Source organism: Pagrus major, chromosome 6 (assembly GCF_040436345.1).
Source record: "Pagrus major chromosome 6, Pma_NU_1.0".
Classification (NCBI taxonomy): domain Eukaryota; kingdom Metazoa; phylum Chordata; class Actinopteri; order Spariformes; family Sparidae; genus Pagrus; species Pagrus major.
In genome coordinates this window covers 26,272,712-26,286,823 of record NC_133220.1, presented here as the reverse complement: position 1 = coordinate 26,286,823, position 14,112 = coordinate 26,272,712, and the positions used below count along the sequence as shown (strand labels likewise).

Below are 14,112 nucleotides of genomic sequence, written 5' to 3'. Positions count from 1 at the left end.
TTTAAAAGAGCCACACAAACACATCTTGGATATAGTTTGACAAAAGATTCATATAATAATGAGTTATAATAAACATTTAAGTGGCCTGCATGGTTGAACCACAATTAAAACATTCCAGGACTGCAATGAGGCAAATACAGTCAGATAATTAAAAAATAGTTAATTATTATTATATTACACCCGGCTTTGTGGCTTCAGGTTTGCTGGACCGGTTTGTTATGCCTGGATCCAAAGACTTCCCTGAGCCAGATAAGGAAAAGGTTAAACTGGTGAGACTGGTTTAAATATGTGACTGTGTTCAGTGTTTCTGACTTCAGAAATGTGACCTTGGTGGAAATCATGCTGCTCTCACTGTTACCTGTATGGGTGAATTTAACAACTTCCTTCGTTGCCCTCCACAGCAGTGATAAATTAAATGATGTTGGAATTACAGCACATTGCACAGTTACAGATTTTATTTCCCTGGTAAACCAGGACTGAATAAACCTACAAAACTGGTGGAAAACTTAGGAACAAAAGAGAGTCCAAAAGCACAGTAAGATAATATTTCACTACTTGATTACCTAAACTGGTATCAACACCAATTTAAGCATTAAATTTAAAGAAGTCGCCCCTAAATCTATGCTGGATTACCAGTCAAACCAAGTGAGCACCAGACCCCAAATCTCCCAGGTTCACTGGATGTCAGTGACTTTTGGTCATATATTAAAAGTTGTGCAGTATTAACTAAAGCGAGGCCGGCATTATCTTGTGTCACCCTTTTGACCTCGATTATTTCAGTGCTCTCATACTTCAAATCATAAATCAAATTAAAACAATCTCAATTTGAATACAAGTACTAGGGGTCAGGTAGTATCATTCCAGCATAGGCAAATAATGAATCTTCTGCGTTCACTGTAGGGGACTTGGATGATTCAGGGTACATACATGATTTAGCCTACATGGGGAGTTAGGTGGTGGGTCGGGCCGCCAACGAGAGGGGACACCAGGACAGTTTTCCAGGGGCCTGGGACATGAGAGGCTCCCAAAAGCACCTTTAAACACATGATAATCTGTTCCGGGGGCCTCTGGAGAACATCTTGTTCTGTGCACAAACCACCGCCTCCAGATGTAAAGACCTTGATCCAACTAGCTAGCATATGCATTTGTTTCAGAAGGTGCTGAAAGACAAACACAACATCATTTCACTACTTTTTTCAATACATAATGTCTCTATCTATTTTTTGGCTATGTAAGATTAATAACTGTAACATGACGTTGGTGAAACTTTGTTTTAATGCCATTCTTACGCCTAGCTTAGCCTGTGTAGCCTAGAGCTAACAGGGCTGCTCCATAATAGCAGTTCTGTAACGACAGCTGAATGTATCAACATTCTCTACCGTTATCCTCAGTAACCCTAAACCTCCGTCATAACCAGCTAAAACCTCACTGTATTTGTTAGTACGTTTAATAAAAACTTATTAGCATTAGCAAAAGTCCTTAGCTTGTGCACGCGCTTACACTCACCAGCGTGTAGTGTCTCTTTAAGAAGGGGGCGGGGCGGCTGCCACGTCATGATTACCATAATTGACAAAGCGCAGGGCGAGCGATCATCTTTCTGTCTTCTCCTCCATTGATCTCACTCTTTCCCTCCCTGATCTTCTGAACACTTTAAAATGGCGCAGGAGTTTGTGCAGACCAAAATCAAAGGAGACAAAGTGGTGCTTTTCATGAAGCCCACGTGCTCCTTCTGCATCAAGGCCAAAGACGTTTTGTCCAAATACAAATTCAAGCCTGGACATTTGGAGTACATAGACATCAGTGGACGCAGCGACATGGACACCATGCAGGACTATTTCCTGGAGCTGACCGGAGCCCGCACGGTAAACACAACGCCTCTTTGTCTCAGTATGAACAAGGGAGTGTGAGCAGCTTCAAGGCAGATGTGTCACTAATGGAGTCATGTGTAACGTTACCAGAGGAGGAGGGAAGGTAGAGAGCACTGACACCGTGGAGATAAACAGAGGTTTAGCTTTTAATATTGAACCTTTGAGCATAAATAACTTGTTGCCGTGTCAGCTGTTAAGATAAATACCCGGGACGTGTTAATTCGCTGGCTGTGATTCATTTATTCTGACTGAAGTTTTCTTTGAAATCAGTGCAAAGAGAAGGAAATTGTGACATCAATGAGGGAGTCAATACAGGAGGAAGTGCGCACGCAGCAACGTGATACCTCCCACCCATGATACTGCATCACATTTATGACTCATGAAACAAATGTCCTTTTGTGAAATAATAGTTTAAAGCTGTGTTTTTAGTAATGTTATTAATGTAGATAACAATCCTGTCAAAGCATATGTAGTGGTGTAGGAAGTACTCTGATACTTTAAAGGATCTACTTCAGAAGTTAAAGTGTTAATGTTACATTATTATGAGATGTTGTTTTGATACAGATTGTTAGTAATCAAGGAGAATGATGAGATAATATCTGGAACTGATATGCATTTGCATAAAAAATGAAAAATCTTAGTGCCAAATTGTAGAATAACCAGTGAGGGGATGTAACTAAGTAGACTACTACTTGAAAGTACAATTTTGAGGCACTATACTGGAGTACGTTCATGTTCTGCTACTTCATACTTCCACTCTACTATATGTACTTGATAGCTGCTGTTACTAGTTACTTGTGATGGTTAACTAATCAGGTGGTGATGTGCGCGGGACATTGAGTGAGACCACAGAGAGAGGAGGCTGCATCAGAGCCAGAACAGTTTGTATAATTTTATTTTATCGGCAGTCGCACACTAAAAAGCACTGATACTGGCCGATTATCAGGTTGATCCCCAGTTCTGACTTCTGACAGTGCTTGTTTTTGTCCAATCAGGAGTCCAACCTAAAATGAACTGCAAACCAATCCAGAAGAATTGAAAGTGAAAATCAGCAATTCTTCTCTGGAATAGGGAAATGTGCATTAATACATGAAAACAGATTTAAAAATAGTTTCCCATTAACTAATCCAACTGGAATATCAGTTTCTGGTTAAACCTTTTCTGCTCATCGATGTGCACATTGCTCAATGATGTTAAAGGGATAGTTACCTTGGTACGACAGACAAAAGAGTAGTGTCTCGTGGTATTTATTGTCGTATCACTCAACCCTACACAACGACTGCATATGAACCAGTTGCATCCCTGTTTGTCTTGTATCGATCTGATCGTAGGTGCCACGGGTGTTCATCGGTGAGGAGTGTGTCGGAGGCGGCAGCGACGTGGCGGCCCTGGAAGAGAGTGGTAAACTGAAGGGCATGCTGCAGTCTATCGGAGCCCTGCAGTGACCTGCTGCAGACCCCCTGGTACAGTACAGCACACAGCACAGACTCACACACTCGTATAATGTGTCTGGCTGTGGAAAGAAGGGGGGCGGGGGGGGGGGAATAAAATAGGAAAGCATTTGCAATAGCAGGCAAGAAAAGGAGGTAGGCGTTGCCCCACAGAACACCCAGAGCAAGTCATTAAGTGCATTAATTAGTGGCAGTAAGCTCTCATTAGTGTAGAAATAAATAAATGAAGGGAAATAAGACGCCCGAGGTGGTGCTCAAAGACATAAGAGGTAATTGCTCTGTGGTGAAGGCAGGAGTAAAATCTGCTCTGGGCCAACACTGTTTCACATCCTGATGGAAATGTACAGATGGGAGACAAATTGAAGGAAATGAGTGAAAACACATAATGAAGGCAGAGGCTTCTACACAGGGCACGAGGGGGATTATTGAATGGTTTGAAATTAACTTTGAACATGTGCTAAGATCTTCAAAATCATCAGATCTCAACCCCCAAATCAACACCGAAGGTTTTCAAACAACACGTTATATTGAAATCAGACAAAATGATATCAATCTGATGATGGCCTGACTGAGAGACATGCATCTTCAGGAAATAAGCATCAGGAGAGATGATTTTTAATGTTACGCTGGAAGACAACGGACATCATCTAGGACCCCTCATAATGTCCCGTATGTAGGTTCACTTTGGCCTTGTTCAGACTGCCAGCCCAATCTGTTTTTTGGAATATTCAGATTGTGTCCAGATTGATTTTAGAAAGTCTAGACAGCTAAAAGTAAAAGATAAATGAAATTAGTTTTTTGCAAATCGGATCCATGCCTCATTTAGAGGGGTTTTTTTCTACAGGACACTGAAAACGGATTTTAAAGTGTCTTTAGCGACAATCGCAACATGACACATGACGATAGAAGTGCAGCAGAGCGGCTGAGCAGAATCCATGCGGCTACTAGCAGAGAGTCCTGACTCGACTCTCAGACACCCCTGCAGATAGGTTGGTGATGTCTGGACTCACAAATCCGATCTGATCAATAACAGTGCAGACAGCGTTTCAGAGACTCGAGCCTCGTCCTGGCACAACACTTTTAAGTATTTTTTCTTCTAACCTGACCGTAAAACAGGTCTGTTTTTAAGAGGAGAGGGGAGGCAGAGGCAATTCATGAGGACAAAAATGAATGCAGTCTACACACATGGCTGTACAATAATGTAGAAACACAGCAGAGTGCAGACACTCATTGAGTCGACAGTCGGTTCATTCTAAAACATGTCTTTATTTAAAGTCAGACGTCATGGTATCTACAGTCTGTACAACACTGGCCCAGTGGGGCCATGTGTGTCTCCACACACTGAAGCACGCTTTGTTTTACAGTCCAGTTTTTCAACTGTTATTCACTGATTTTGTTTTGAAGACTTAGACTGGGATTTATCTGACGATTCCAGGGAGACACACACTTTGTTGTTGTTGTGGTGCAGCAGCAGGTGAAATAAACCAATTGATCTGACTTGTACACTGTGAGAATCTCACAGTGGTAGATTTCTTGTATTATATACACAGCCTGCTGCTACATCTCTGTAAGAACTGGATATAAGTCCAGTTGCATACTGATTATTTTCACAAATCATTGATTAATCGCTTCATCAAAAATGTCAAAGAATTGTGAAAAATGCTCCAAAACCCAAATACTCTTCATTTGATATCATAAATGACAAAGAAAAGCAGCAAATTCTCACATTTAAGAAGCTGGAACCAGCAAATATTTGACAATTTTGCCTTTTTTAAAAATGACTGAAACAATTAATTGATTATCAAAATATTTGGCTAGTAATTTTCTGTCAGTCAGCTAATAAATGAATCAACCAATTGTTGCAGCTCTGGGTGACGATTGACTGACACTGCTCCACTGAATAAAAGAAATAGTTGCAAAATATCCATTTTTTTCAATAATCATGCACCTCTTAAGTAAATCCCAGTGAAAAAGCAGACTGTAAAACAGTGTCACCCAGTTGTCTGTTCGGTATCATAATGTCATAATCATGTCCACATACAGTAAAGTCTACAAAAATAATTGCAGCACCAATAAATCATAATCTCATTATGATTAAGAACAAACTCTGAAATTAAAAAATAGGATAAAATAAATATTATGTTACACCCAGAGGCATTGTGGTTTTCACTGTACCAACTTATGTTCATGATATGGTTGTTTTTTTCCTAAATCATTATACTGCTTCTGTACATGTAAATGCTACAAAAGGCTTTTGCCCTTTGGTGTGAGACACAGACAGACCATTATTATTTGTTATTGCAAACAGATAAAGAATAGTTTCAACATTATTTCATACTGACCTGCAAAGGAAATGGTGTAAAAGTCCAGCTCAAAGGCTTTAAATGAAATTTCAAAATACATCGATTATTGTTCTGGATTTGGTGTACAGAGCACTTGATTTCGATACAGGCTATGTGTAGTTTAATTTGAAGACTTGATTTCAAGCCATCTCTGAATGGAACCGATCAGACTGAAATACAGACTGAGCCACAAAGAAGTTAGAGGCTCAGAGTTGTTTGAGTTTAAAGGGCCGTCCACACCGAGAACGATATCTGTAACGATAGGAGCCAAACACTGTGGGCCCCTTCCTTCTTTAAAGAAGAGAGGAGAATCCAACACTCTGTTACAAGAGTTGTCGTCTCTTAAATACAACTTTTATTCACACTTTCCTACAAGTCAACATCAGTTGTCCTGGCAATCGTGAAAGGGGACATAAATGGACTAAATGAACTTCAGAGACCCCATCGGTGCCAAAGACTGTTTGGTGGTGTGTCTCAGGTAAAATGACGGTTTTTATGTGTAATTTGCAGTCTAATATTACATCATATAAACCTTTTTATAAGTTGTGATTGGGTATATTCCGGTGGATTCTGATTGGCTGTCAGTGTTTTTATCATTCATCAAATCGCTTCTGATCCATAAGATATCGTTTGCCACTGTTGTCGTCATCTAGTTAAAACAATTATTTAAACTATCTGTTTATAGTTATTGTCATAGCTATCATTCTCGGTGTGAACGGCCCTTAAGAAATGCTGCATGTGCACACATACACAATTCAGGACACAGGCGCATCATCATGGACCACGGTTTAATTGAATACAGAGCCGTCCTGTGTCCAGCGCACAGAAGACACAAAGACGTCCCCAGGTGTCCAGTAGAGAAGGAAACACTGTCCTCCCTGCTTATTCAACCTGAAGTCACGATACCCGTTAACTGTAGTTTGAAACAGTCCGCACATGATCCTGCTCTGTGTTTCAACAGATGTGTGGTCTATTTGATGGATCTGTTCTGCTAATGGAGCCATTTTGTGTCACAGTTCATCTTGGAAATCCACCATTTTGCATGAGCCAATAGAAATATAATTTTTTTCACGGAGCCTCCAGCCGGTTATTTTTTATTCATATTGGGTAGTAAGGATCAGTCATTTTGTATTGCCCATGTTGGAGACGTCATTATACAAAGGACGCACAGCCATTCCTCCGGGGGAGAAGAGAGGCGCGTCACAGCGGTGTAAGTCGCCGCTCGACGACGTTGTCCTATTGGTTCAGGAGTCTTTTGACATATTCCTCTGCAACAGTGTCCTTCAGAATCAGCCCTTCATCCAGCAGGACAAACAGAAAAGAAACCATTTCTCCCGTCTGTTTCTCACTCTTTGTCATTATTTTCTCCCTGGTCTCCCTCCTCTGCTCTCCCCCCTTGTTTTCCACAGGTTTTTTGGCATCCAGGTGAGGTCACATGACTATGCAGCGGGACTTGCGTAATTTGCGTCGCCGCTGCTGGTACTCGCTGAGCTCCTGCAGGTAGCCTCTGGACGGCCAGCGTAGCCTCTCCACCTGCTCACGCTCCTCCTCTGGAACAAACACACAAACACACATTATAACTGTAATCAAACACAACTATGGAGATGTCTTGCTGATAAAACCACTGCAGCAGGATTTACTGTACTTGGCACACCCTCACACAGACACATTCAGTAGTAACACTTTGGATCGTTGCCATGAACACGGCCAACGAGGCCGAAATATCTGATCAGATTTTGTTCACACTGACAAGCGACAGAATATCGACGGCAATCGATCATGTGCTGTCTATTTATTCTGGCCTTTGACTTCCCTTGTGCCCTTCAATACCCGTCCAATGACCTTAAAATGATTTCTGTGTGTATGACTAATGAAGACAATAAAACGTGCTACTGCTACTAACCACAGCCATGTTGCAGTTAATCTTTGTGATGAGCCTGCTTTTATGTGGCCTATTAAATGCATACGACTATAATAACTGAGGTGCAATCAAACTTATAGTATAAAGCATACTATAAGGAAGCATGACAGCCCACAGTCTGATACATACATACTGCCATATTGTGCTATATGTCAGTGTATGTAGGTTTTCACAGGTGTCTTAAAACACTTAACATTCTAGTAACTCTATATTAAAAGGTGCACTATGTAGCTTCAGAAAAGAAATTCAAGATGAGAAAGTTCATATCTATAATAGTAATAAGGTAATAATAATAATACAAACTGGGAAATATTTATGTGATATATTTGCATATAAACAAGCCATCCTCGAGGGGAATAAGGTCACCAGAGAAATGTTTGAAAGTAGAGAGGTGGCTACATCGAAGGCTCCTGCAAATATAGACAAAGTAATACAGAATGAAATTGTGTTTTCCTTTTGAGGACAGTCATGAATATCAATCAGTGAAAATGTTTCTCTTCTCTTTCTTTCTCTTCTCTTAAAATTTCTTCCCAAAACTACATAGTGTACCTTAAAGTCCTTGTAATAAGCGTTAGTTAATAGGTAATACAGCTTAAATACATCCTTAAAAGCTGCTGACATTAATAAGACTATATGAGTGCTAATAATGGCATCATAAAACATATATTATTTGCTTAAGAACGTTAACAAAAACCTTTTATATTTCTTACAGTTGTTAATAAAACAAACACATTGAGTTTGACTAATGTACCATTGTTTAACCACGTAGCTCCTTTGTTGCTCTTGTAAGATTAAAACATACTTTGTCATGCACTTATTAACAGTGAAGAGGTAACCATGCTTTTTGCAGCTACTGGATCTTAAGTGAGAACAATGCTTTGTTACAATCAACAAACACTTTATTTTTCACCTATTGACAGTTTGTTTTAAAAAGATTACAAGACATGCAGAAAGGACTCCAGGCTAACAATTGAACCTGGCCCGTTACAGTAAGAACTTTGCCTCAGTACACAGAACATTCTCACTATCGGGTAAGCCATCTGAGCACACCCACTCTCAAGAGTCAACACTGTCTTAATTTCAGAAGTGATGTTTTATATCTGTGAGTTTCCTGGGGAGATCACTTGGGAAAACGGTGCTTGGCAGAACTAGCGCTAGTAAAAAAGTGTAATAATAACTGAGGCAACGGCAGCACTTTCAAGGCTTTAGAAGCATTAGCTTTGTTAAGTAATAATAACAGTGTTAGTGATAGTCGCTAACCTAGATCATCATAAATGAATGACACACAGTACCAGTCGCAATAAGAGAGGAAAATAGGGTCCTGTCACCATGGAAAACATGCCCATAATTCATGCAAGGTGTCATAGGGGCTAGAATAAGAATATCTTTTGCAGTATGCTGTTATTAAGTGTATAATAAAGGATCCATTAACCCTTATAAAGCATTGTTCTCACTTTAGATCCAGTATCAGAAAAAAGCATATTTAACATAAGTGCATAAGAAGGTATGTATCAGTCTTCATAAAACAATTAACAATGGCATAATATGTAAGTTAGTTAATCTCAATCAATGTGTTTATAATGCTATTATACGCAATTATCAGAAACTCAAGGATTTATTAACTTTCTTAAGCGGTCTATAAACTGTTAACACGTTTCTTATAAATGTCTCAAACTTATCTGTATAGTCTTTATTAATGTTAAGCATCTTATGAGGACTCATAAGGGCCTTATTACCTATTACCTAACTAACGCTTATTACAAGGGACTTAATATAAAGCTTAACCAAAATTCCTAAGGTGACAACGTGGTGTTTCATTTGAATTGACAACCAATCCGTGGACACCCTGATTACGCCTCATGGATTTTACAAACCGGTTGGCCATTTGACGAAAGACTGAGAACAAGCCTGCTGTTCACAGGGCTTATCTGAGACGGAGGGATCCTAACCTACATATACTGTGTAGAAAACAACAGATTCTCAAAAGCCTGGAGGCACGTAGACTTCATTATTTTAGTCCGAAGCCAAAATCAGCTGTTTCTTTTTGCCATCACTCCGTGCAGTATTCTTAGCTTTTGCGTAACCATCACTTTCAGGGCTTATTTGGATTCTTACTGTGTTTAAAACAATGCACACACTGACCTGAGAGCTCCAGGAAGTCAGGTTTGTGGCTGAAGATCAGGTAGTTGTTGGCGATGAAGTGGAGGAGCCACACATACAGCTGCTCTGCATTGTGGCACTGAGAATAAAAACCGACATGAAGGTAGTGAGAATTAATGCTTTTCAACAGATTCCTGTGAATATCTGTTGCAGATGGAGGCCTGAGGCTGCGTCAAAGAACAGAAAAACAAATTGCATTTGAAAAACGGCAAGACTTCCTTTTGCATATCGGTGGCTGAAGGAAATGTCAGATCATAATGGAGTAGTTATCATTTAACACAGAGAAGCCACAGTATCTCCCGCAGGTCTGTTTATGTTCTCTGCTCATCTCTCTTGACCTTTTTACCCTCGTACTCATAAATTGCACTGACCTTTGCTCGCCGGAGTAGTCGGATCACGCTGATACCTGTCGACGACAGCTCTCTACTGGGCATGCTCTGGAGGTAAGCGCACACACACACTTCACACAGATGCTGCAGACGTTTCACCTGGTACATCTCGGCACAGACCAGCACGGCCATAGCCTGCAGCACACTGGCTGGACACACAAACACACACACAGCTCTGTCTGACACACTGATTATGTAGTAATTATCAAACATGCATTGTTGTTCCATCTAAAGATTACATTTTACTCCACATTTATTCAAAAGCTGGAAACATTTTTAAGGATGTAAACCTCCAGAAGAAATCAAAGGCTTTAAAAACGCTCCCCTAGGTAAACAAAGTGTTTTTATGATTATTGGTCCACAAATTAAATTGGAATAAAGCCACACCAGGAATTTCAATGAAGCTTAAAGCAACCATATAATTATCAAAGCACTTTGTGGGTCTGTTATTTTACACAAATTAGATGCTGAGCAAATCCAAAGGCATCAGTAATATCAATTAGAGTCTCTTTCAGCAGAGTTTTTCACTTTGACCAAAAACTTTGTTTGCTTGTTGCAACAGAGCACATTGACATGGTTGACTGTCGGTATCTTACAGAGAAAAGATATATCACCAGAAAGATATTAGAAAAGACAACAAGTGGAAAATATTAAACCCCCTACAAAAAAGCTATACTGATTAATATTTCTAAATTAACAATAGATAAAATAAGCATATGTATGTCAAAGGTGTTGCTTGTCATGACAAACCCACAGAAAAGTAGCCCCCGACTCAACACCTACCCTCATCTTTACTGTGCATTTTAGCATCTTTCAGCTCATTGTTTTGGTCTTAAGGCCCTCAGCTCTACAGCTCTGATTGCCTCCCATCGCTCTCATCAACTGCGTTTCCAGCACCAGCAAGCAGCTGTTTTGAGCAGAAAGCTCTAAAAACCCTCTGCGCACTGAACCAAAGAGCAGACAGACGCAGCTCGCAGCTCGCTGGTGAACATAGTGAAACATTTAGCAGCTCAAGAGCCCGACGTTCCCTCAGGAGTTGATAGAAACAGAGCTAAAACAGAGAGTGAACACTGTCAGGTGGCCAGAAACACAATCCGAGAATAAGACAGAAGTATTTACTAACAGCCCTTTTCTTCAACATTATTTATTTATAATGTGCTTTTAAAGAAAAGGACAGGATGGACCAACCCATACAGCAATACTGATGTAAACCAAGAATAACATTACATTTTTCATTACCTCTGGCAAGAACTTTATGTTTCCTGTATCCATTTGTTGGATTACACCAAAACTACTGAATGGATTTCCGCAAAACTTGGACGGAGGATGGGTCTCGCTCCACAGCAATATTAAGAATAAAACAGGCTTTAATGACCCAATACTGAAAATATTTACAAAAGCAAGTTTAATAAGGGTTTTATCTCTAAAATGTATAAAGTCCTAATGGAAAAGATATCCAACACCACAGAATACATTAAAGAAAAATGGGAGAGAGAGGGTAATCTTTCAATCTCAAGTGAAAGTTGGCTTGATATGTGTAGACTCCAGTGGAAATAAATGCTTTATTCGTTTCTTCACATCACCGTATTATTCCTGTTGACCTTCTGACAAGGTGCTGATAAATATATGTATGGTATTTTGGTATCAGCCTGCAAAAAAGCTATAACCAGGCGCTGGTTTCTTCCTGAACCGCCCACAATACAAGAATGGATTGATATAGTGAATAACATTTATGTCATGGAAAGGATCACTTTCTCCCTTCGCCTTCAGAAAGAAGTGTTCATTAAATTCTGGACTAAATGGATTAAATACGTAAAACCTTTACTACCAGATTTTGTGGAGGTATGAAAGACCCTGTTAAGCTGCTTGTATGTAACAAATGGTATTTGTTTTAGTTTCTCATAAATCTCCCCTTGTCTACTTTTTAACTATTTTGATGCACAGCTTTCCTCTCCCAACCTGTAAATAGTTCTTGTATACAGAACATATGTGGACTGCAGAAGAGTTTAAACTGACTTTGTATGCATTTTTGACTTTTTATATGAACTGCTGTCCCAATAAAAAATCTAAAAAATCAACAAAAAAAATATGGATGTTGCTGCAAGGAAGAAAGACAAATTCTAAAACATGGAGGCTTCACACACATCTGGCAGCACAGACGATCTCTGCAACCTGAGATTAGACGCCAATTCAGTGTTCAGCCAAATGTGAAATATGGTCACAGTCTCTCCTTCTGTCTGAGTTATGGCATTGCATAATGGCATGAAGAGTGTTTTTACAGAACATTGTGATGTCACATTGAAGGTGACCTTTGACTTTTTGGATATCAATTATCACAGTGTTTCATAATCAACATATGAATTCTTGAGTTATGGCCAAAAATGTGTTTTGTGAGGTCACAGTGACGTTTGACCTCCTAAATCTAATAACTTCATCCTTGAGTCTAAGTCGAGGTCAGTGCCAAATTTGAATTAATTCCCCCAAGTTGTTCCTGAGATAACGTGTTCACGAGAACGAGACAGACGGGCAGACGGGCCGAAAGCATAATGCCTCCAGCCGCGGCTACCAGCAGCACGGAGGCGTAATTAAACCACATGATTTCTATGATTACAAACTACACACATCATCTTCACCATTCAAGTCACATTAAATTTACCAGCTAAATCATTTTGCGCTAAATAATTTTAGCACTGGTCTTTCCAAGCTGTCAGATGACATCACACACATGTGCAACAAGCATCAAACACGTAATGTCAGTCCCATTATGTAATGTCAAAATGTCAAATCAGATGACTCATTTGTGTCAGTCAGAAACCGCCTGAGACATCCTTCTTTTTCTCCCATAAACACTGATCCTCTGCCTGCCTGACAGGCTGAGCTGCTGCCACACAGAGCAGAGGGTTTGTCCTGCTCGGCTGCACAATCATCAAACATATAAAATGAGCGTTAATCATTTATTCTCCTCGCACACAGTATGTACAGCACAGTATTTATCTGAATGAAACGCTCCGCCTTTGATTCCTGCAACCTCAGTTCTTGTCTCCACTGGTGGAGTTACCTTGCTTTGACCTTGAGTGCTCAGCTCTTACATAACGGTGCAGCGGCTGCAGCCTCTGGAGCTCTTTCATGGCTTTAATTTCCTGTTCCTGTTACTCAACCTGAGGCTGTATCTCTGGAAACAGCTTGCTTACCCTCCCTGTACCTAAGCTGGATCTTAAAGGCTGCCTGTTGAAGGTTTTTCATGATTTTTTTTTTCATCAAAACATCTCATGCCACGAAATAAGGGGATTGTCAGCACTCAGTAGCCGGCTATTCAGAACAGATTATTCTGAGCCTTTATAATGTCTATTCAGCAGCTTCGTTATATAACAATAGCGAAAAGGAAGATGACAGCCAATGTTGTAATTAACTCTAATTCTGTAAGTGTGAGTTATATGGCTTTATCTATTAATTAAGGAATGTAAAATATTGTTTTTCCTCTATGAATCTGTAATCTGTAGTCGGAAGGACTGAATCAAGACAGACTACAATTTCTTGTCAGCACACACACACGCACACGCATACACACACACACACACACACACACACACACACAGCTAAGTCCCTTAAGACATATTTGCATAAGCTTGTCATTCAAAGCTGCATTAAGTAATCTTTTGCCACTAGGGGGCAGAAAACCTAAAAAGTTAACACAGCAAGAAGCCTTAATGACATTTATCCAGTTGTTTTGGCTAAGCTGTTAGCACGCAGTAGTTCACTTACACATGTAGCAGACAGAGAGCAACATGGACATTACACCGGAGTCCCTCTGGCCACCTGTTACCGGAGGTAAAACCAATATTCACTGGCACTTTTTGTCCATTTGCTTTTGAAATGTTTGACTGTGTTCACCAGCTATTTACCTCGACTCTAGGCGGATCAAAGGTACACACAATCTTGTGTGCGTAAGCCTGTGGTCTGACAACAGCATACAGTTTATGA

General features: G+C 40.1%; 2 protein-coding genes across 2 annotated transcripts in view; one reads left to right on the top strand and one right to left on the bottom strand.

The window, feature by feature from the left end:
• Window positions 1–1,589: 1,589 nt before the first annotated feature.
• On the top strand, window positions 1,590–7,568 carry glrx (glutaredoxin (thioltransferase)). Its single transcript, XM_073468157.1, has 3 exons — window positions 1,590–1,862; window positions 3,200–3,331; window positions 7,071–7,568. Exons 1-2 carry the CDS (start codon window positions 1,656–1,658, stop codon window positions 3,311–3,313), a joined length of 321 nt encoding a protein of 106 aa, XP_073324258.1. The 5' UTR covers window positions 1,590–1,655; the 3' UTR covers window positions 3,314–3,331; window positions 7,071–7,568.
• Window positions 4,566–14,112, bottom strand: part of rhobtb3 (Rho related BTB domain containing 3) — a 30,099-nt gene continuing 20,552 nt past the window's right edge. The window contains exons 11-13 of the mRNA XM_073468156.1: window positions 10,114–10,280; window positions 9,725–9,821; window positions 4,566–7,211 (exon numbers count right to left, since the gene is read on the bottom strand). Coding sequence (XP_073324257.1) covers window positions 7,093–7,211; window positions 9,725–9,821; window positions 10,114–10,280 — 383 coding nt within the window. The 3' untranslated portion in view covers window positions 4,566–7,092. The remainder of the gene's footprint in view (window positions 7,212–9,724; window positions 9,822–10,113; window positions 10,281–14,112) is intronic.